This window comes from Oncorhynchus tshawytscha, linkage group LG04, assembly GCF_018296145.1.
Source record: "Oncorhynchus tshawytscha isolate Ot180627B linkage group LG04, Otsh_v2.0, whole genome shotgun sequence".
NCBI lineage: Eukaryota > Metazoa > Chordata > Actinopteri > Salmoniformes > Salmonidae > Oncorhynchus > Oncorhynchus tshawytscha.
Genome location: NC_056432.1, coordinates 33,060,739 through 33,085,513, shown reverse-complemented (window position 1 = coordinate 33,085,513; position 24,775 = coordinate 33,060,739). Strand labels below are relative to the sequence as shown.

Here is a 24,775-nt window from a genome sequence, read left to right as displayed (position 1 = left end):
TCGTTCAAAAGGGGTGGTTCTGTCACGCTGACACACTCTCTGACCTCACTCAAGGGGGTGGTGACCACTTACTGTGCACAGTTATATAAAAAAAATTATCTTGTAGTTTCTAAAATCACATATAGAACGCACAACGCAGAGGATGGAAACTTTGTACATGTATACTTTAAGTTACAGTATTTCCTTTAGAAAAATGTAATGACATCACAAAATAACAACATTAGTGCTCTTTTAGGTCACCTCTGCCCATTCCCCATGTTCTATGTTAAAAAATATTGTTCCGGTATTAGCTTTGGAACCTGTTAGAGTTTCGGTGGGAAAGGTCTGGAACAAAGGCACATTCTTCTGGTGAATTAGGAGGAAGATGCTGAATGTTCTGTCCTGGATTTTACAACAGGGCATGAGATGTTAACCACCCTCTGCTGTGAGAGGGGGTCTGGTTGAAGTTATTGCAAAGCTGATCTGACCTAATTGGATCCTCACAGGACGGTCATGACACAGCCAACAAGTGCTCAGCATATGTGGGAATTCCTTCAAGACTGTTGAAACAGCATTCCAGCTGAAGCTGGTTGAGAGAATGCCAAGAGTGTGCAAAGCAGTCATCAAGGCAAAGGGTGGCTACTTTGAAGAATCTAAAATATATTTTGATTTGCTTAACACTTTTTTGGTTACTAAATTATTCCATGTTTTATTTCATAATTTTGACATTTCACTATTATGCTACAATGTAGAAAATAGTAAAAATAAAGAAACTCTTGAATGAGTAGGTGTGTCCAAACTTTTGACTGGTACTGTACATCAGTTATTCTGCAGCTGTTCAGGGGAAGCACAGTTGAGACAAATTCAGGGCGTCACAGTATGAAGTCAGCAATAGTGTTAACAACATCGTCTGGCACAAAGCTGTGGTTTGTGGAGAGATCAATCTCTCCTCCTGGGCCGTCTTCACCCTGTACCTGTGAGTGTAAGCATGGTATCCAGGCCACAGTTGTCCACAAACAGCATTTCTGTCTCCAGACTCAATAAGGTCCCCCACCACCAGGCTCTAGGCTGGGTTGACTCTGAACTGATTGGAGATGCACTCAAAGGGGCTTGCAGATCACCGTTGCCTTCCTGCCTGTGGCCACCTCCAAGAATGCTGTCAGACACCCAGAACCAGACAGAGAGAGATGAGAATTGGAAATAGAGTATGTTCTTTCTCTCTCTCTCTCTCTCTCTCTCTCTCTCACACACACATTTACAATATACTAATAAAACTGTTTATTTTTATTTTCTTGATTTTGGCAAAAAGTAAACACCCAGAGAGCCTCTGTATTGAAATAGGCTACTCTTGCTCCCCTAACATTAGTTACTTAATATCTTCACAGAAAATTCTGAGTGTTTACATTTCACTCCTCTTTTAGCCAACATTTAATCAATGCAGGCAAACTTTTAGCAAGCTATTCATACTAAATCAGTTGTCCCTGGCTGGTGCCAGGCCCAACAGATGCAGCTTCAGGCTCAGCAGCCCTGTCTCCCCATCCCCATACCCCTGAACCAGCCCTGTCTCCCCATCCCCATACCAGCCCTGTCTCCCCATCCCCATACCCCTGAACCAGCCCTGTCTCCCGATCCCCATACCCCGGAACCAGCCCTGTCTCCCCACACTCAAGAACCTCCAGAAGCTAACCAGCTAACTAGCTACAAGCTATTTAGTCATTGTTAGCCACTGCTAGCGGCTTTTACCTTACCCTCTGCACAGCCAGCCAGTTTTTTTAACCTGGATAATACTCACCAGTCCAGCTTCCCTGCCCCATCCACCGCTGCCCCCTGGACACTGATCACTTGGCTACATAGCTGATGCATGCTGGACTGTCCATTAATCACGGTACTCCATTCTGCTTGTTTATGTTTTATCTGTCGGCCCCAGCCGCACTCAGGCTCTGTGTGTAGTTAATCCGACCCTCCCTGCCTAGTCAACGCCATTTTACCTGCTGTTGTTGTGCTAGCTGATTAGCTGTTGTTGTCTCACCTACTGTTTTAGCTACTGTTTTAGCTAGCTCTCCCAATTCAACACCTGTGATTACTGTATGCCTCGCTGTATGTCTCTCTCAAATGTCAATATGCCTTGTATACTGTTGTTCAGGTTAGTTATCATTGTTTTAGTTTACAATGGAGCCCCTAGTTCCACTCTTCATACCCCTGATACCTCCTTTGTCCCACCTCCCACACATGCGGTGACCTCACCCATTACAACCAGCATGTCCAGAGATACAACCTCTCTCATCATCACCCAGTGCCTGGGCTTACCTCCGCTGTACCCGCACCCCACCATACCCCTGTCTGCGCATTATGCCCTGAATATATTCTACCCTGAATATATTCTACCATGCCCAGAAATCTGCTCCTTTTATTCTCTGTCCCCAACGCTCTAGGCGACCAGTTTTGATAGCCTTTAGCCGCACCCTCATTCTACTCCTCCTCTGTTCCGCAGGTGATGTGGAGGTAAACCCAGGCCCTGCATGTCCCCAGGCACCCTCATTTGTTGACTTCTGTGATCGAAAAAGCCTTGGTTTCATGCATGTCAACATCAGAAGCCTCCTCCCTAAGTTTGTTTTACTCACTGCTTTAGCACACTCTGCTAACCCTGATGTCCTTGCCGTGTCTGAATCCTGGCTCAGGAAGGCCACCAAAAATTCTGAGATTTCCATACCCAACTATAACATTTTCCGTCAAGATAGAACTGCCAAAGGGGGAGGAGTTGCAGTTTACTGCAGAGAGACAGCCTGCAAAGTAATGTCATACTTTCCAGGTCCATACCCAAACAGTTCGAACTACTAATTTTGAAAATTACTCTCTCCAGAAATAAGTCTCTCACTGTTGCCGCCTGCTACCGACCCCCTCAGCTCCCACTGTGCCCTGGACACCATTTGTGAATTGATCGCCCCCATCTAGCTTCAGAGTTTGTTCTGCCAGGTGACCTAAACTGGGATATGCTTAACACCTCGGCAGTCCTACAATCTAAGCTAGATGCCCTCAATCTCACACAAATCATCAAGGAACCCACCAGGTACAACCTTAAATCTGTAAACAAGGGCACCCTCATAGACGTCATCCTGACCAACTGGCCTTCCAAATACACCTCCGCTGTCTTCAACCAGGATCTCAGCGATCACTGCCTCATTGCCTGTATCCGCTACGGAGCCGCAGTCAAACGACCACCCCTCATCACTGTCAAACGCTCCCTAAAACACTTCTGTGAGCAGGCCTTTCTAATCGACCTGGCCCGGGTATCCTGGAAGGACATTGACCTCATCCCGTCAGTTGAGGATGCCTGGTCATTCTTTAAAAGTAACTTCCTCACCATTTTAGATAAGCATGCTCCGTTCAAAAATGTAGAACTAAGAACAGATACAGCCCTTGGTTCACTCCAGACCTGACTGCCCTCGACCAGCACAAAAATATCCTGTGGCGGACTGCAATAGCATCGAATAGTCCCCGCGATATGCAACTGTTCAGGGAAGTCAGGAACCAATACACGCAGTCAGTCAGGAAAGCTAAGGCCAGCTTCTTCAGGCAGAAGTTTGCATCCTGTAGCTCCAACTCCAAAAAGTTCTGGGACACTGTGAAGTCCATGGAGAACAAGAGCACCTCCTCCCAGCAGCCCACTGCACTGAGGCTAGGTAACATGGTCACCACCGATAAATCCATGATTATCGAAAACTTCAACAAGCATTCCTCAACAGCTGGCCATGCCTTCCGCCTGGCTACTCCAACTTCGGCCAACAGCTCCGCCCCCCGCAGCTACTCGCCCAAGCCTCTCCAGGTTCTCCTTTACCCAAATCCAGATAGCAGATGTTCTGAAAGAGCTGCAAAACCTGGACCCGTACAAATCAGCTGGGCTTGACAATCTGAACCCTCTATTTCAGAAACTATCCGCCGCCATTGTCGCAACCCCTATTACCAGCCTGTTCAACCTCTCTTTCATATCGTCTGAGATCCCCAAGGATTGGAAAGCTGCCGCAGTCATCCCCCTCTTCAAAGGGGGAGACACCCTGGACCCAAACTGTTACAGACCTATATCCATCCTGCCCTGCCTATCTAAGGTCTTCGAAAGCCAAGTCAACAAACAGGTCACTGACCATCTCGAATCCCACCGTACCTTCTCCGCTCTGCAATCTGGTTTCCGAGCCGGCCACGGGTGCACATCAGCCACGCTCAAGGTACTAAACAATATCATAACCGCCATCGATAAAAGACAGTACTGTGCAGCCGTCTTCATCGACCTTGCCAAGGCTTTCGACTCTGTCAATCACCATATTCTTATCGGCAGACTCAGTAGCCTCGGTTTTTCGGATGACTGCCTTGCCTGGTTCACCAATTACTTTGCAGACAGAGTTCAGTGTGTCAAATCGGAGGGCATGCTGTCCGGTCCTCTGGCAGTCTCTATGGGGGTGACACAGGGTTCAATTCTCAGACCGACTCTTTTCTCTGTAAATATCAATGATGTCGCTCTTGCTCTGCGGGTGATTCTTTGATCCACCTATACGCATACGACACCATTCTGTATACATCTGGCCCTTCTTTGGACACTGTGTTAACAAACCTCCAAACAAGCTTCAACACCATACAACACTCCTTCTGTGGCCTCCAACTGCTCTTAAATGCTAGTAAAATGAAATGCATGCTCTTCAACCGATCGCTGCCCGCACCCACCCACCCGACTAGCATCACTCCTCTGGACGGTTCTGACTTAGAATATGTGGACAACAATAAATGCCTACGTGTCTGGCTAGACTGTAAACTATTCTTCCAGACTCACATAAAGCATCTCCAATCCAAAGTTAAATCTTCCTATTTCGCAACAAAGCCTCTTTCACTCATGCTGCCAAACATACCCTTGTAAAACTGACTATCCTACCGATTCTTGACTTCAGCGATGTCATTTACAAAATAGCCTCCAACACTCTACTCAGAACATTGTATGCAGTCTATCACGGTGCCATCCGTTTTGTCACCAAAGCCCCATGTACTACCCACCAATGCGACCTGTATGCTCTCGTTGGCTGGTCCTCGCTACATATTCTTGGCCAAACCCACTGGCTCCAGGTCATCTATAAGCCTTTGCTAAGTAAAGCTCCGCCTTATCTCAGCTCACTGGTCACCATAGCAACACCCACCTATAGCACGCGCTCCAGCAGGTATATTTCACTGGTCATCCCCAAAGCCAACACCTATTTTGGCCGCCTTTCCTTGCAGTTCTCTGCTGCCAATGACTGGAACGAATTGCAAAGATCACTGAAGTTGGAGACATATCTCCCTCACTAACTTTAAGCTTCAGCGGTCAGAACAGCTTACCGATTGCTGCAGCTGTACACAGCCCATCTGTAAATAGCCCATCCAACCAACTACGTACCTCATCCCCATATTTTGTTTTTCTGCTCTTTTGCACACCAGTATTTCTACTTGGACATCCTCAACTGCACATGTATCACTCCAGTGTAAATTGCTAAATTGTAATTACTTCGACCACTATTGGCCTATTAATTGCTTTACCTCCTTAATTTGCACACACTATACAGATTTTTCTATTGTGTTATTGACTGTACATTTGTTTATCCCATGTGTAACTCTGTGTTGTTGTTTTTGTCACACTGCTTTGCTTTATCTTGGCCAAGTTGGAGTTGGGTTGATTGGGTTCTGGGGGTCTGTGTTTACAGCAATTGCACAGGGTTGGTGTGGCCTGTGATGGTGGCGTCCAATGTGATATATTTTCATGGGGTCCAAAATCCCTGGCGGCGCCCCTGATCCTTCACTCTGGAACCCACAGATTGCAGGAGGCTTTGACCTTTAAGGAAGGTCAATTTGTCAATTCCAACAAGGACCGCTTTGACATCTGAGGCCAATGTTCAGTTAAATATAGTGTGGTCATCTTCATCAACAAAATGAATGTCAGCCTCTCAATTCATTACGCACCCCCTCAGCCTATAACAAACACCTTGCCTTGTACCTTAGAGACATCTCTCAGGTAAAGCGCTGAACAATAAGAGAAGCTGAATATCTGCTCTTGCATTACATCAAAGCCCAGGCGGTAGAATTTGTCACGTAATTCTCCCGTGGCCTAGTGCTGTGTTTGATCAAGGAACTCACCGGTTATTGCATTTTTTTTGCCGTGTTTGATCAAGGAACACACCGGTTATTGGCTTTTCTCCGTGGCATATCACACCATTGCAATCAAATAGGAAGAAATCTTTTGCATTGAGCAGATTTTTTATTTAAGAGCCTCCAATTCCAACATCCCTTGAAGCCGAATACGCGCGCGCTGGCCATTCTGAATGTTCGATATAGCCAATCTCTCACCCTTTCTTTGTGAAAAATGTCTGTCTGCTAGCCACGTCTCTGTAAATGTGCAAAAGCCTATTGCAATGTAATACATTTCACCACCATTTGAACACGTCAATGACAGTTGACATTTCACAAGCAACAGAATAAACCAGATTTAACCACGCCATTTCTATAGGCCTAATGACAAACCCATGAAACGGCAGCACTTTAACAGGTTTGACAAATGGAATGTGTCCAACATTTATAACGTTGTAACATTGTGTCACCATTAATGGTTTAGGCCTATGTAACATTTTTTGCATGTAAAAAAGGGAAAGATATTAAGGCCCAAAAGGCTAATTTTGGCTTAAGTGTAGGGATTACGCTATTAGGGGACGGCGACCAATTTTGGGGAGAGATCCACCACAAAAAGCAGAAATTCACTTGTGCTATCACACAAGTTAATGCACATAAAACTGAGTAAAAGCAGAAATCTTGAGACCTTTTCCAGAACTTTATTTCTGGATCTGTACATCAGGTATTAAAGAACAGAAAATACAAAATGTTTAACAAAACCCAAAGAAAAAAAACAATTCAGTGTCTATGTACAATTCTTAAACAAAAGCAAGTTTCTCTTGAACATTCGATAGTAAATATGTTGATTGTCTATATTTCTGGATATACATATGTTTTATTCACAAAAAGGTGTTTTCTTTACTTCAAAGAACTAGATATATTTTTTTTGAACAACCACAACTGCTATATCTTTTTATACTATTAAACTTCAAAACACAATACAAAATATAAAAACAAATTAGTGCTTTCTTACACACAAGTCTCTCCAGAGATTTCCAAAAAAATATCACATTATGAGATTTCAGGACAGGGTTGTAAAATCAAAATATTAATCTACTAGTCAATGGCCTTTACATTCAGACAGTATTTCTGAGTCTTTATACCAAACCATAGGGTGAAATAAATATCACTGCACTGCTAAAGCTAGAGAGAGCCTGGAGACACCCACGACATCTGCACTTTTGATGATGGTGAGTAACAATGGTCTGGTACATACCCCTAGGCACTTGATGTATCTGAAAGCATTGGATAGGTATAAGCAATATGGTAGTAGTTCATCTGCCATTTTGGTTCCATCTATCCAACCATACCAGGGGCCGTATCCACAAAGCGTCTCAGAGTAGGAGTGCTGATCTAGGATCAGTTTGGCCTTTTAGATCACAATGAATAAGAGCATTTGTGGATACGGGCCCAGATCTATGAAAGTACCTAAGGGACGAGGGCTTGATTCTGAACCAGACCCATCTTTCAACATACTGACTACAGAAGCCATCCCTTTCACAAAGACAGAAATGTGTAAAGGAAATAAATGAAGAGTAACAAAATGGGATTTGTACATTATGATTGCAACTTCAAAATGCAACATTGAATAATATATTAATACGTCTTAGGTAAAGCCTTTTTAAAGTTGTACATTTTCGAGAACTGTCACACAGCTAGCATGCATTGTTTTGCTGTCTCCCACTGCCAAGGGAAACCCCCAAATATCCAAACACCAAAAGCCAATCAGTAAAATGTAAAAACATGTAATGTCAGTACATAGACACATTATTGCCTTTTGACAAGGAATCTAATTTTAAGTATTTGTATCAACACAGATTCACAAGTTTAAAGAGGTCAATGAAGACATTTAAGGCTATTAGTTAATTATTTACATGAAACTGTCAACATTTGGGGAAATAATGCAAGGTGAACAAACAGCTGACTCCAATGTCTGCCATAGAAACAGAATGACTAGATCACACCTAGCTAGGTAAAACCAATGCAAAAAACCCATCTGTACATACTCAGGATAGTGAATTATTGTATGGTAAATGTTTATGTAAGAAATCTATGGACTTTTGTGGGTGACATTCAGAATTATACTGAACAAAACTATAAATGCAACATGTAAAGTGTTGGTCCCATGTTTCATAAGCTGAAATAAAAGATCCCAGAAATGTTGCATATGCACAAAAAGCGTATTGTTGTTTGTGCACAATTTGTTTACATCCATGTTAGTGAGCATTTCTCATTTGCCAAGATAATCCATCCACCTGACAAGTGTGGCATATCAAGAAGCTGATTAAACAGCACGGTCAATACATAGGTGCACCTTGTACTGGGGACATATATAAATGGCCCCTCTAAAATGTGCAGTTTTGACACATAACACCACAGATGTCTCAAGTTGATGGAGCGTGCAATTGGCATGCTGACTGCAGAAATGTCCACCAGAGCTGTTGCCAGATAATTTAATGTTAATTTCGCTACCATAAGCTACCTCCAATGTCGTTTTAGAGTATTTGGCAGTACGTCCAACCGGCCTCACAACCGCAGACCTGTGGGATAGTCTGGGGGGAGTATTTCTGTCTGTAATGAAGACCTTTTGTGAGGAAAAACTCATTCTGATTGGCCTGGCACCCAGTGGGTGAGCCCTTGCCCAGTCATGTGAAATAAATAGATTAGGGCCTAATTCATTTATTTCAATTGACTGATTTCCTTCTGTAAACTGTAAAATCGTTAAAATTGTTGCGTTTATATTTTTGTTCAGTATATATACACCCCTGAAACCAACTAATTATCAAACTCACAATGCATAGGTAAATTAAGCAATCACTACTGCATACATTAAAAAGACAATGACCCCCCCCCCCAACACTCAACAATTCACAATTAGTTCAGTCTAGAGAAATAGAAGTTGAATCTCTGTTAGACTGCAACTGGACATTAAATTATGGACTGGTTAATACAAGGCATCCTCCAGTCAGTAGAGTGGAAGTTGCAGAAAAGGAAAAAAAGTGGCTTTAAATAAAGAAATAATACTGCTAACAAGCTTATGCAGGCCTTAAGTAGTTTCAATAATGAACAATACAGTAGAGGGAAAAAAATAAACCCTAACTTTTGCAGATTGATCAAGCTCTATGATGAACATGCAAACAGCACAATTAGCACTCAACTGGGGCCAATTAGATTTATGAAGAAATACATGTTGTGCTAAGAGTATAGGGCAGAAACTATATACATTACTGGAGCTGAACACATGACATCTCAGTGCAACGCTATAATGCCAATACAAAAACTGTTCTGTCATAATGTAAAATATTGTCATGATATTGGCTAATTTCTGGGGCAATAAGAGACAGATTTATAAGGGCATGTTTCAGATAATATGATGGACAGATAAAACTGCCCAGATTAGTTGGGTGTCAGACCCAGCCTTTTAGTCTTTACATTGATCACTTGACTCCGCTAATAAAATTGTCAGATTTAAAAAAGGTTTAAAATGTTTTGGCAAGCTCTGTCACAGCTGAACACCGAGGAAAATCATCATATAATATTTTGTTAAAATTCTAGAACATACTCCTCTGGTTTGGCCACTTCAGACTGTTAAAAGTCTGAAAAAAGCAAGCCGAGTACAAAAGAAACTTCCACAGGAACAAAAACAAAGGCGAGAGGGAGAGAAAAACATCCTAGCAACTGATATGCTCCTAGTTAAAATCTACACGGCCTCAACACCAACGAGTGTTGTTGCATTAAGTACAAAACCCAGGCTCCTCTCGGACAAAACACATTTGACCAAGCTTGGTTTCTGCAAGTACCTGTAAACACTGATTGTTAATCAAAAATACCACTTTAATAATAAACAAACTTAGTAAACCAGAACAAAGCTGGTTTGGCAACTGTATATGAGTGGCAGGATTACGTAGCTTTGAAGAAGTCGTCTGTAGATGTGGGTGTGAGGGATGAGGAACAAAACACAACTGTCTATCCGCAGCCTCCAGGACAGGCTGGGCTGGGCCCCACACTACATGGACACTGACATCTCAGGGCCGCGGAAAATAAATGGCTATATAAACTCTTGAGAAATCAAGATTTTTTGTTCTATACGATAAAGACATCACTGATGTCATATTTCACAAATAAAATCAAAAACGAAATAGATGTGTATATATAATTATTAAACAAAAATCTCCAGTGAGTGAGTCTTATGTACACATGGGATGGTGGATTTAAAGGAGGGATTCTGGGGGCGGGGGTGGTCACTCTGACTGGAGCGCTGTGCTGTGACGTCGTGCATGTGCTCCCATAAACCCATTGGGCTCCCCACTGCCCGCCAAGCCCCCAAAGTCCGTGACGGACACCGCCATCTTGGCGCCGGTGATGCGGTGGTGTGCCGTGTTCCGCCGCCCCTCAAAATCCACTCCGAGGTTACCCACAGAAACATCGTTGATGAAAGAGTCGGGCAGCGCCAACTTGAGCCTCTTAGAAGGCCGCTCGCAGTCCTTGCCCCCGTACACCCCTCCCCGCTGGCCCAGGTCTGAGTGGTAGAAGCCAGCGTCCAGCATGTTGAGACAGTCGGGATCTCCTCCGTTGGAGGGGAAGCCCAGGGGCTCTTCCTGTGCCAGGGACCCCCGGTGGAGGCTCTCCAGAGGGGGGAAACCGTATGAGTCCAGGCAGCTCACCTCCGCTGGGCTGCACACTGTGGCCACGCTGTTACTCAGGGCTGAGGGATGGGGAAACATAAATAAACTACTTGGTTATCTGTGGATTTCTTATGTATTGTTTTTAGGACTTGTGTTGAATGTATAAAGTTGTATTGTGGTGTATAATCTGTGTAATGTAATACCAAACGCCATATCTGAAGTTAGAGTAACTATTTTTCACAAGCCTATCAAGGAAGGAGAGGGTCAGTTTGTGCTACATACCATGTTGAGAGTCTGAGACCCTGTTGACTAACCTGTGAGGTCGCTGGCAGTGATGGAGTTGAGCAGGCTGAGCTGCTGCTCTGTGGTGGGCTCCATCCTCACCCCTCCTCCTCCACCTGAGCACACAGAGGAGGAGCTGTCTACTGCCAGGCCCTCTGCCTCGTCCACCAGCCGGTCCATCAGGTCCCTGCAGGCAGGGGGAACACGCAAGATGTTAACACACACAGACACATACTCCCATAATAACCATTAGCAATGTCCACCCCTTTTGTGTAGTTGCAAGTACATCAAAATAGAATTTGCTTTCACAGGCCATCAACTTATTCAGAGAGAACTCCGTCGACATACACTACTGTTCAAAAGTTTGGGGTCACTTAGAAATGTCCTTGTTTTTTAAAGAATAGCACATTTGTTTGTACATTAAAATAACATAAAATTGATCAGAAATAGAGTGTAGACATTGTTAATGTTGTAAATGACTATTGTAGCTGGAAACGGAAGATTTTTTATGGAAAATCTACATAGGCGTACAGAGGCCCATTATCAGCAACCATCACTCTTGTGTTCCAATGGCACGTTGTGTTAGATAATCCAAGTTTATAATTTTAAAAGGCTAATTGATCATTGGAAAACCCTTTGCAATTATGTTAGCAGTTTGTTTTGATTAAAGAAGCAATAAAACGGGCCTTCTTTAGACTAGTTGAGTATCTGGAGCATCAGTATATGTGGGTTCGATTACAGGCTCAAAATGGCCAGAAACAAAGCACTTTCTTCTGAAATGCATCAGTCTATTCTTGTTCTGAGAAATAAAGGCTATTCCATGAGAGAAATTGCCAAGGAACTGAAGATCTCGTAAAACGCTGTGTACTACTCCCTTCACAGAAATGTGCAAACTGGCTCTAACCAGAATAGAAAGAGTGAGAGGCCCCAGTTCACAACTGGTGGACAAATACATTACAGTGTCTAGTTTGAGTCCTCAACTGGCAGCTTCATTAAAAAGTACCCGCAAAACACCAGTCTCATCCTCAACAGTGAAGAGGCAACTCCGGGATGCTGGCCTTCTATATGCAGAGTTGCAAAGAAAAAGCCACATCTCAGACTGGCCAATAAAAATAAAAGATTGTCCAGTGTCTGTGTTCTTTTGCCAAAGGAAGATTGGAAAAAAGTGTTATGGACAGACGAATCAAAGTTGAGGTGTTCGGATCACAAAGAAGAACATTAGTGAAAAGCAAAAAAAAAAAAGCAAAGACGCTGGAGGAGTGCTTAACGCCATCTGTCAAGCATGGTGGAGGCAATGTGATGGTCTGGTTGGTGCTTTGGTGGTGGTAAAGTGGGAGATTTGTACAGGGTAAAAGGGATCTTGAAGAAGGAAGGCTATCACTCCATTTTACAACGCCATGCCATACCCTGTGGACAACGACCCAAAGCACAGCTCCAAACTATGCAAGAACTATTTAGGGAAGAAGCAGTCAGCTGGTATTCTGTCTATAATGGAGTGGCCAGCAGTCACCGGATCTCAACCCTATTGAGCTGTTGTGGGAGCAGCTTGACCGTATGGTACGTAAGAAGTGCCCATCAAGCCAATCCAATTTGTGGGCAGTGTTTCAGGAAGCATGGGGTAAAATCTTTTCAGATTACCTCAACAAATTGACAACTAGAATGCCAAAGGTTTGCAAGGCTGTAATTGCTGCAAATGGAGTATTCTTTGACAAAAGCAAAGTTTGAAGGACACAATTATTATTTCAATAAAAAAAAAATCATTATTTCTAAACTTGTTTTGACTATATTTCCTATTAATTTTGCAACTCATTTCATGTCAATTCAGCATTTCTGGGGGGAATGGCCCTAGCCCTCACTCTTCGATCCAACAGGTCCCAGACATTCTCAATGGGATTGAGATCTGGGCTCTGGCCATGGCAGAACACTGACAATCCTGTCTTGCAGGAAATCACACACAAAAACAAGCAGTATGGCTGGTGGCATTGTCATGCTGGAGGGTCATGTCAGGATGAGCCTGCAGGAAGGGTATCACATGTGGGGGAAGGATGTATTCCCTGTAACACACAGCATTGAGATTGCCTGCAATGACAGCAAGCTCAGTCCGATGATGCTGTGACACACCGCCCCAGACCATGACGGACTCTCCACCTCCAAATCGATTTCGCTCCAGAGTACAAGCCTCGGTGTAACGCTCATTCCTTCGACAATAAACGTAAATCCGACCATTACCCCTGGTGAGACAAAACCACGACTCGTCAGTGAAGAGCACTTTTTGACAGTCATGTCTGGTCCAGAGACGGTGGGTTTGTGCCCATAGGCAACGTTTATGCCGATGATGTCTGATGAGGACCTGCCTTACAACAGGCCTACAAGTCCTCAGTCCAGCCTCTCTCAGCCTATTGCGGACAGTCTGAGCACTGATGGAGGAGATTGCGCGTTCCTGGTGTAACTCGGGCAGTTGTTGTTGCCATCCTGTACCTGTCCCGCAGGTGTGATGTTCGGATGTACCAATCCTGTGCAGGTGTTGTTACACGTGGTCTGCCACTGCAAGGACGATCAGCTGTCCGTCCTGTCTCCCTGTAGCGCTGTCTTAGGCATCTCACAGTACGGACATTGCAATTTATTGCCCTGTCCACATCTGCAGTCCTCATGCTTCCTTGCAGCATGCCTAAGGCACATTCACGCAGATGAACAGGGCAATAAATGGCAATGTCCGTACTGTGAGATGCCTAAGACAGCGCTACAGGGAGACAGGACGGACAGCTGATCGTCCTCGCAGTGCAGGGCATCCTGCGGGACAGGGGATGCACCTGGGCATCTTTCTTTTGTTGTTTTTCAGAGTCAGTAGAAAGGCCTCTTTAGTGTCCTACGATTTCATAACTGTGACCTTAATTGCCTACCGTCTATAAGCTGTTAGTGTCATAATGACCGTTCCACAGGTGCATGTTCATTAATTGTTTATGGTTCATTGAACAAGCATGGGAAAAAGTGTTTAAACCCTTTACAATGAAGATCTGTGAAGTTGTTTGGATTTGACAAATTATCTTTGAAAGACAGGGTCCTGAAAAGGGGAAGGTTTTTTTGTGCTAAGTTTATGTTTTCATGGAAAACAATGACATTTCTAAGTGACCGCAAACTTTTGAACGGCAATGAATTCAGACCTCAGTTACTACGGTTGTTGAGCATACTGAATGATCACTTACGTTACACCAGGATAGCTGCTATACTTCTTCTTGCCAAAGCGATTCTGCTGGACAAAGAAATCAAAGCGCTCCGACTTCTTCCACATGTAGTAAAAGGCCACACATTCAGCTACCGTCCGTGTCTTAACCTGATGTAGGGCAGAAATACATGATGAAAAGAAGAGTTCTCCAACACAGGAAGTTAGTGCCACAGGCTTTTTAAAGAAAGGGTAAATAAAGTATGCATGTTCATATCCTTACAGAAGCTATCAACATGATATTACAATCATGTTGATAATTGATTTGATTTCATCACCTTCTAAAATCAGTAACAGAGAGAGAGAGTCCCACCTTGTGCTTCTGTATGAGGTGAAAGTTCTTATCGTATAGCTGTAGTGCATGTTCAAAGTTTCTGCATTCATCTTCAGACCACGGTGGGGATTCCTCTGTAATAATCACAAGGAGTCATTTTCCCTCTCCCAACAGAGTGACATTTTTGAAAGAGCCTACTAATTATTCAAAATGGTGACTTACCCTGTGATGAGTTCACGTTACTGCAATACCTCTCCAGTGCTTCAGGGGTATTGTAATTACATTTCACAAGCTCATACAGAGCCTACAGGGAAACGACAGAGGAATAGGTCAACGACTTACATTGACAACAACCATGACAATCATGTAACTTTGACAGACGGACAATAACTTTGAGATGGCATCTGGAGAATGTCTAATGTTATGACATCCAGCGAGTCTTAAAGAAGTCTTCCACAATGCCAGTAAGACAGACCGCTAGATGAAGATTGACCATCACGTGTAGTGATGACTGACCTGCTCATTGTCGCTCACATGAGCCCCTGCCATGTCACTTCCTGTCCTCTCATCGGTCGCCCGTGACGACGCCTCACACAGGAAGTCCCTGACCTTGCTTTCTGACAACACGTCCGGGCTCCATAGCAACTGGTCATCATCTTCGTAAACTTCATGAAAATGGCAGATGAGAATCACAATGTTAGACACTCTGTGCAATGTTACACTTGGAAACACTGCTAAATGTCTGACTGTCAAGTGCAACGGGTTTATGGGTTAACCTCTTGAGAAAGCCTGCACTCACCCTTATCGTCGCCATAGTGACAGAGGTGGGTGGGGACCTCTGCTTGGTGCTGCGACCCCACCATTATTTCCTGTGAAATACAAATACAAAACAGATTTACCCCCAGAACATGCAGCCCCATGTTTCTACCATCGGTAAATGCAGGTCTAGGATAATCTAACCGAATAACATTACTAAACAACCTTAACCATTGAAAAATAAAAGAAACTGACCTCCAATCTGTGCTTATGGGAAACTTAATCCTGTATCTTCTTCAATCAAGTCACTTTTAAAAGGAGGACAAGTTTTTTTACCTTTCTGGAGTCCTCTAGGCTTGGGCCATCCTCCTCACACTCGGACTCCTTATCACCGTCGTAGATAGTATTAGCTGACAATACAAAAACAGAACGGGCACGCCCCATTAGAATGCTTGTTATACGAATGGGACCCTGTGCTTATCAACTAATCACGTGACAAGGCCATTAAAATATGGAATAAATGTTTAAGAGGGGATTGGAGGTTTGTAGGTTTTCAAGTCATTGCCTATCCAATATAAAGTGTCCAATTTGGTCCGATTGCATTTCCTAAGGCTTCAGATGTCAGTCTTTAGAACCTTGTTTCAGGCTTCTACTTTGAAGGTGGAGCGAATAAGAGCTGTTTGAACCAGGTGTCTGGCAGAATGCCATGACCTAAGTCTCGCGCACAGCCGTGAGAGCGAGCTGCGTCCCCTTTCATTTCTAAAGACAAAGGAATTGTCCGGTTGGAACATTATTGAAGATTTATGATAAAAACATCCTAAAGATTGATTATATACATCGTTTGACATATTTCTACGAACTGTAATAGAACTTTTTGACTTTTCGTCTGGACCTAGTTCTCGCACCTTGTGAATTTGGATTTGTGAACTAAATGCGCGAACAAAAAGGAGGTATTTGGACATAAATTATGGACTTTATCGAACAAAACAAACATTTATTGTGGAACTGGGATTCCTGGGAGTGCATTCCGATGATGATCAAAGGTAAGTGAATATTTATAATTCTATTTCTGACTTCTGTTGACTCCACAACATGGCGGGTATCTGTATGGATTGTTTTGGTCTCTGAGCGCTGTACTCAGATTATTCCATGGTGTGCTTTCGTTGTAAAGCTTTTCTGAAATCTGACACAGCGGTTGCATTAAGGAGACGTATATCTTTAAAGTACTTTTGTTTATAATGACACCTGCACTTGACAGTATTTTTGCCATTATTATGATTTTTCAATGACGGTATACTGCAGGCTAAACTTGGGAAACAATAACAAACAAAACATTGCTGTGGCTCATAATATTCACACTATAAAACATTATATGAATCTGACCAATTGTGTTTTATAATTGTGCTCTTGAGCTCTGACAATGTCTTATCATTTATCCCTGAGATGTCCTAATAAAGTTTGAACTGCCTTACATCTGAGTGTTCTGGGGAAGAAGTCGGTGGCCTCATGGGAGGTGACTGAAGGGGTGAGGTCATCAGCGGATGACTGGGTCTCCTCCTCATAGTCCCCTGATAGCAGGTCTTTAGCTATCTCCTCCTGTGGAAGAACCCAATTATCGTTAGTAACCATTAGCTACATCAGTAACTGTTATTTAGGGCTGGGAGCCCACCAAGGATCAATTGATCCTAAAAGCTACAAGTTGTTTTGTTCCATATCTGTCGTATACACACTTTGTAGGTAATACAGAAGTAAAACAGAGACTTATAATGTAATCATAGTTGGGATAGATGCCTACTGATTATATCACATATACATAAGGGAACTTGACTGAAAACATCTTTGAATATCTACAAATTGGCTCTACAGTACACTGTGACAATGTTCCCTTTACCAAATTGGAAAATATTGGAATGAATTTTGTTCACCTTGTCCAAAGTCATATCTGGCAGCTCATCCGTCAGCTCCCCAGAAAAGCTGTCCATGCTGGAGCCTGCAGCCGTACTGACAGACGCCTCATAGCGGTAGATGGCCAGCAGTTCCTCCAACGGCATGTTCCCCTCCTGTTACAACAAAGAGAAATCACTTTAGATCACGTCTCTACAATCCAAATTATGGTAATACATGTCTGCTATATGAACAATGGTTTGACAAGAAGTTCCATGTGATACAATATCCCCCCCCCCAGCCTATAACGTTTGATTAATTATAGTAGGGAAGGAAGTGGTCATTCAAGCATTGACAGAATGAAAAACCTTCCGATAAAAGCAACAACTACATTTCCTGTCCAAAAGAAAGGAAACAGGGAATTATTTCCTGTTATTAGCCAACCAACCTTCTCCAGATCGGCTATCTCTGAGTTAAAGTTTCTCTCGCCCTCCAATGACTCTTCCTCCTCCAAAGTCCTCTCGTCGTCATATTCGTGGACTAGCATCTCTGCTGTCGGATCGAAGTCATGATCTTCAGACGATAAAGAGCCAACTGTGGAGTGGGAAAACTATTTTAGATCACAGTTGAATGGCACCATTGAGGACAAATGGCAAATAAATTAGATACACTCTGCAAAACTGGCACTGCCATTGTCGCACCCAAAGCATCGTTTTCATAGAATTATTGTCTCAATATTTCTTAACAGATTTAGCTTCATGGTATCATAATAAACATCACCTGAATAGAAAATGGACATTAAATGGACATTAAAACTGGAATCCTTAGTTGCGATATCAATATACAGTACCAGTCAAAAGTTTGGACACACCTACTCATTCAAGGGTTTTTCTTTTTTTTTTTTTTTAAACTATTTTCTACATTGTATAATAATAGTGAAGACATAAAAACTATGAAATAACATATGGAATGATGTAGTAACCAGAAAAGTGTTAAACAAAACATATTTTAGATTCCTCAAAGTAGCCACCATTTGCCTTGACAGCTTTGCACACTTTGGCATTCTCTCAACCAGCTTCATGAGGAATGCTTTTCCAACCGTCTTGAAGGAGTTCCCATATATGCTGAGCACTTGGCTGCTTTTTCTTCCCTCTGCGGTCCAACTCATCATCTGATGCAGCACTCCATCACTCTCCTTCTTGGTCAAATAGCCCTTACACAGCCTGGAGGTGTGTTGGGTCATTGTCCTGTAGAAAAACAAATGATAGTCCCACTAAGCGCAAATCAGACGTGATGGCGCATTGCTGCAGAATGCTGTGGTAGCCATGCTGGTTAAGTGTGCCTTGAATTCTAAATATATCACCGACAGTGTCACCAGCAAAGCACCCCCACACCTCCTCCATGCTTCATGATGGGAACCACACATGGAGGTCATCCGTTCACCTACTCCATGTCTCACAAAGACACAATGGTTGTAACCAAAAATCTCAAATTTGTACTCATCAGATCAAATGACAGATTTCCACCGGGCTAACGCCCATTGCTCGTGTTTCTTGGCCCAAGCAAGTCTCTTCTTCTTATTGGTGTCCTTTAGTAGTGGTTTCTTTGCAGCAATTCGACCATGAAGGCTTGATTCACAGTCTCCTCTGAACCGTTGATGTTGAGATGTGTCTGTTACTTGAATCTGTGAAGCATTTATTTGGGCTGGAATTTCTGAGGCTGGTAACACTAATGAACTTATCCTCTGCAGCAGAGGTAACTCTGGTCCTTCCTTTCCTTTGGCGGTCCTCATGAGAGCCAATTCCATCATGGCGCTTGATGTTCTTGACATTTTCCAGATTGACTGACCTTCATGTCTTCAAGTAATGATGCACTGTTGTTTCTCTTGGCTTATTTGAGCGGTTCTTGCCATAATATGGACTTAGGGCTATCTTCCAAATAGGGCTATCTTCTGTACACCACCTTTATCTTGTCACAACAACTGATTGGCTCAAATGCATTAAGAAGGAAAGAAATTCCACAAATTATTTGTATTATCTTTAACTAGGCAAGTCAGTTAAGAACAAATTCTTATTTACATTGACGGTCTACCAAAAGGCAAAAGGCCTCCTGCGGGGACGGGGGCCTGGGATTAAAAAAATAAATACAATATAAATTTAGGACAAAACACACATCACAACACTACATAAAGAGAGACCTAAGACAGCAACACAACATGGTAGCAGCACAAAACCATGGTACAAACATTATTGGGCAAAGTCAACAGCACAAAGGTCAAGAAGGTAGAGACATCAATACATCATACAACGCAGCCACAACTGTCAGTAAGTGTCCATGATTGAGTCGTTGAATGAAGAGATTGAGATAAAACTGTCCCGTTTGAGTGCTGGTTTGTTGCAGCTAGTTCCAGTCGCTAGCTGCAGTGAACTGAAAAGAGGAGCGACCCAGGGATGTGTGATTTGGGGACCTTTAACAGAATTTGACTCGCAGAACGGGTGTTGTATGTGGAGAATGAGGGCTGCAGGAGATATCTCAGATAAGGGGGAGTGAGGACTAAGAGGGAGTTATAAATAAGCATCAACCAGTGGGTCTTGCGACAGGTTCCTCAGCTGACCAATTTACAGAGTATAGAGTACAGTGTCCTATAAGGAGTATTGGTGGCGAATCTGATGGCCGAATGGTAAAGAACATCTAGCCGCTCGAGAGCACCCTTACCTGCCAATCTGTAAATTATGTCTCTAATCTAGCATGGGTAGGATGGTCATCTGAATTAGGGCTAGTTTGGCAGCTGGGGTTAAAGAGGAGCGATTACGATAGAGGAAACCAAATGCAGCTTTGATATGTGCTGAGAGAAGGACAGTGTACCATCTAGCCATACTCCCAAGTACTTGTATGAGGTGACTACCTCAACCTCTAAACCCTCAGAGGTAGTAATCACGTCTGTGGGGAAAGGGGCATTCTTCTTACCAAACCACATGACCCTTTTTGGAGGTGTTCAGAACAAGGTTAAGGGTAGAGAAAGCTTGTTGACACAAAGAAAGCTTTGTTGTAGAGCATTTAAGACAAAATCCAGGGAGGGACCAGCTGAGTATAAGACTGTATCATCTGCATATAAATGGAGAAGAGAGCTTCCTACTGCCTGAGCTATGTTGTTGATGCAAATTGCTAGCGTCTCAACTGGCCAATTGCCAGGGGAAATGCAGAGCGCCAGATTCAGATAAAATGCTATAAAATTCAAACTTATTAAATCACACATGTAAGATACTCAATCAAAGCTACACTCGTTGTGAATCCAGCCAACATGTCAGATTTTAAAAAGGCTTTTCGGCGAAAGCATAAGAAGCTATTATCTGATGATAGCACAATAGTAAACAAAGAGAGTAGCATATTTCAACCCTGCAGGCGCTACACAAAACGCAGAAATAAAATATAAAACATGCATTACCCTTGACGAGCTTCTTTTGTTGGCATTCCAATATGTCCCAAAAACATCACAATTGGTCCTTTTGTTCGATTAATTCCGTCCATATATATCCAAATGTCCATTTATTTGACGAGTTTGATCCAGAAAAAAACAGCTTCCAAAATATTTCAAAAGTTGCCTATAAACTTTGCCAAAATATTTCAAACTACTTTTGTAATACAACTTTAGGTATTTTTAAACGTTAATAATCGATCCAATTGTAGACGGGTCTAGCTGTGTTCAATACAGGAAGACAACAAACCATGCTACTTTTCATGTCTTGCGCACTCTCAACAGTGTTACCGAGTTCCTAGATGGCCTACTTCTTCATTGCACAAATGAATAACCTCAACCAAATTCCAAAGACTGGTGACATCCAGTGGAAGCGGTAGGAACTGAAAATAGGTTCCTAAGAAATATAATTTGCCAATGAGAATTCGGTGAACAGACAGAGAGCAAAATAAATAAATACAATGGTTAATGAATGGTTAGTCCTCTGGGTTTTGCCTGCTACATAAGTTCTGTTATACACAGACATGATTCGAACAGTTTTAGAAACTTCAGAGTGTTTTCTATCCAAATCTACTAATAATATGCATATCTTATATTCCTGGCATGAGTAGCAGGAAGTTGAAATTGGGCACGCTATTTATCCAAAAGTGAAAATGCTGCCCCCTATACCGTAAGGAGAAGTTTATCTAAATTCCATGTATAATAGTCGTATCTTTATCAATGTTTATTATGAGTATTTCTGTAAATTGATGTGGCTCTCTGCAATATCACCGCATGTTTTAGAACTACTGAACGTAACACACCAATGTAAACTCCAATTTTTTTTATATAACTATTAACTTTATCAAACAAAACATACATGTATTGTGTAACATGAAGTCCTATGAGTGTCATCTGATGAAGATCATCAAAGGTTAGTGATTCATTTTCTCTCTATTTCTGCTTTTTGTGACTCCTCTCTTTGGCTGGAAAAATGGCTGTATTTTTCTGTGGCTTGGTGGTGACCTAACATAATCGTTTGTGGTGCTTTCGCTGTAAATCCTTTTTGAAATCAGACACTGTGGCTGGATGAATGAGAATTTTATCTTTAAAATGGTGTAAAATACTTGTATGCTTGAGGAATTCTAATTATGAGATATGTGTTGTTTTGAATTTGGCGCCCTGCACTTTCACTGGCTGTTACGGGGCCAGTCCTAGACAGGTTTAAAAGGTTGGAGATAGGCTTTGTGATGATAGGGGAAGGAACCATAAAGAAGAAAGGGTCGAAACCTAACCCAGATGTTTTTTGGGGGTCAAGTTTAAGGAGCTCCTTTAGCACTTCGGACTCAGTGACTGCCTGCAGGGAGAAACTTTGTAGCGGGGCAAGGGAAAAAGAGGAAGAAACATAGGGGATAGTTGCATTAGAAGGGATGGGAGATGAGGAAATGTTGGACGGGCAAGGAGGCATGTTAGAGTCAAATAGGAATCCTGACTTAATGAAGTGGTGGTTAAAGAGCTCAGCCATGTGCTTCTTGTCAGTAAGAACCACATCATCAATATTAAGGGGCATGAGCAGCTGTGAGGAGACACAGCTGTTAATTGAACTGCATTCCAGGTGACTACCTCATGAAGCTGGTTGAGAAAATGCCAAGAGTGTGACTAAGCTGTCATCAAAGCAAAGGGTGGCTACTAAATATAAAGTATATTTATTTAACAATTTTTTGGTTACTACCGGATTCCATATTTGTAATTTCATAGTTGATGTTTTCACTATTATTCTACAATATAGAAAATAGTAAAAAATAAAGAAAAAGCCTGGAATTAGTAGGTGTGTCCAAACTTTTGACTGGTACTGTATGTATGCATGTATGTATGCTTGTTTTACTCCAATATTTGTAAACAACATAAATGTAAACAAACACTATTGCTTCAAAACATGATTAATACTATAGTTTTTATATCATGGATGGTCAGTCCTTGAATCCATACCCCTGTCTATGAATTTGAGAGTGGTTACACATTTATCCAGGCCCATTCCTCCAATTTTTAATCAAAACAGGCAGAGTGACACTTTGTTATTGTTTGAATTAAGGATTGTGTTTAAAATATATATATATAATTTCTACATTACCTGGGCTCGAACTCCCGAAGGAAGCCTGTTTAGAAGAACAAAAATATAAGAGCACAAATGAAGCAACATTTAAGATGAAATACTATACAGGAATGTAGCCTGGGCTGTCGCTAGTGGGCTTTATGGATCTCCACCATTAGTCTTAGTGTACAACCAGTAATGCACTCGAGTCCCCCCAGTGACCGGTTCGTACATAAAACATTTTTCATTCACATCAAGCCCATAATAGACATCCATAAACCCCACTAGCAGCTGCCCAGGCTAATGTGAATGCTGATCTGTTACACTGTCGAAAACATCAGTCGATTCTTGTAAAAATTTAAATTACAACCAACTTTTCCTTGTACATACTAGCTTCGTAAGATGAGATTCAATTGGCTCCATGCTATCCGGGACCCTTGGGATGTCCCTACCGCATTGAAGATTACATTTTTGGTTCGGGTTAAGGGTTGGGTTTAGCTAAAAAGGGTTAAGGTTAGGTGAAGGGTTAGCTCAAAGTAGTGGAAAAGTGGCTAAGGATCTAAAATTATAAAGTTCTCCGTGATTAGATTCGAACTCGCAACCTATTCACCCACCCATCCTTTCGTTTCTGCCTTAAGTAACCGTCTGTCTTATGGAACCAGACCAAACGTAACATATATTAAATGGAGTGTCTCGGATTTACGTACAGAATAATATGATACGCTCTGAGACCAGTTTGCAACCGAGCAACACAAATTAGATAACAGTCGGTGGTTGCGTTTGCTAAAAGTTTTATTAAAAGCATTAATTTCAGCACCCTGCGAAAGGACCGCAGTTGTACAGGACAAACATTGGTACAAGTAAGCGGTTTCAGAATTTACATTTTGACAAGAATCGACTGATGGTGACTCAAGGTTGTTGCTAACAAATCCCGCGACCAGTTATCAAAACTCAACTCCGCCTCGATATAAGAGAACGGAGTTGAGTGTTCCTCAGCTAGTTACCAACCGTATAGATAAGCGGTTTGATGTAATGTTATCGTATTATTAGTAAATATGCTAGCAATAGGATAACATTTGGATGTGGGACGCAAAATTAAAACAATAGACAGTTTTCCCACAAACTGTCGGTGTTCGGAAATGGTCGAGAAAGGTAATCTTATTAACTAACGTTACACAGGAAAACCTAGGCTAGAGAAAAAAAAATCGTTTTGTTTAGCTACACGGTATTTCTAAAACTGGGAACAATGCCCCGGTCATTAAAGATTTTTTACATTATTTTGTGTACACAAGAACCAAAAAATACCATCGCAATTACTTGCAAATAATGTCTTATTTTCTTCCTCCACCAAATTGGCGTCTCAATCTACCCAGTCGATGTTAGCAAAGCAGCTGAGAACGCGCACAGGCCTTGTCGTGAAAGATCGGTATATACATTTAAACATATTTTAGAGGCAATTGCGGCAATCATTACACAAAACCACACATATAGAACAAAAAAACATTAATCTATGAAATCGATAACATTCAAAAAGAAAGTTAACGACAAAAATGTAAAAAAACATCGATTTAAAATCTGATGCTTCTCCCTTATTTTCCCTCTTACCTCCGCCATATTGGTACCTATAGGCTCTTTCCAGCCTTCCAGCCGAGTACCCGGATCGACTCTCTGAGCCAATCAGAGATCCAGGTAACAGTAGTAGTGACGTCTTTCTAACTAAATACTGGTAGGCTACCTGTCATAATCTAGGAATGTTACTGTATAAATTGACTTTGATAAAAAATGTATTGATTGGCAAACGTTAAATCGGTTTGTTTTTATAGGCGTGTCATTTGAGACCTAAGATTAGCCTTACTTACCACTATCCAAGCAGATAGTGTCGAAACACATACATAGCTAATCATGATGAATTAAATTTCCCTTGAATAAAGGAAAATCAAACAATTTCATAAACTATATCAGACAATTTAAATCAGTCAACAGGCCATTTATATAGCCCCTACCTACCCCTTGCAGACCCAAATTGCATTAC

At 42.2% G+C, this 24,775-nt stretch overlaps 1 protein-coding gene across 3 annotated transcripts; it reads right to left on the bottom strand.

Annotated features, from left to right (window-relative positions):
• Positions 1 to 8,645: 8,645 nt before the first annotated feature.
• On the bottom strand, positions 8,646 to 24,418 carry LOC112248581 (mesoderm induction early response protein 3). Of its 3 annotated transcripts, none has more exons than XM_024417725.2 (13): positions 24,349 to 24,418; positions 22,783 to 22,807; positions 17,646 to 17,791; positions 17,239 to 17,373; positions 16,786 to 16,909; positions 15,650 to 15,723; positions 15,357 to 15,426; positions 15,074 to 15,222; positions 14,780 to 14,861; positions 14,597 to 14,691; positions 14,267 to 14,394; positions 11,096 to 11,250; positions 8,646 to 10,861 (listed from the first exon to the last, which is right to left on the bottom strand). In XM_024417725.2, exons 1-13 carry the CDS (start codon positions 24,355 to 24,357, stop codon positions 10,398 to 10,400), a joined length of 1,656 nt encoding a protein of 551 aa, XP_024273493.1. In that variant the 5' UTR covers positions 24,358 to 24,418; the 3' UTR covers positions 8,646 to 10,397. The 3 variants fall into 3 exon arrangements, with proteins under 3 accessions (XP_024273493.1, XP_024273494.1, XP_024273495.1); XM_024417726.2 differs by lacking the exon at positions 24,349 to 24,418 and adding an exon at positions 24,061 to 24,314; XM_024417727.2 differs by lacking the exons at positions 22,783 to 22,807; positions 24,349 to 24,418 and adding an exon at positions 18,228 to 18,249.
• Positions 24,419 to 24,775: the final 357 nt, after the last annotated feature.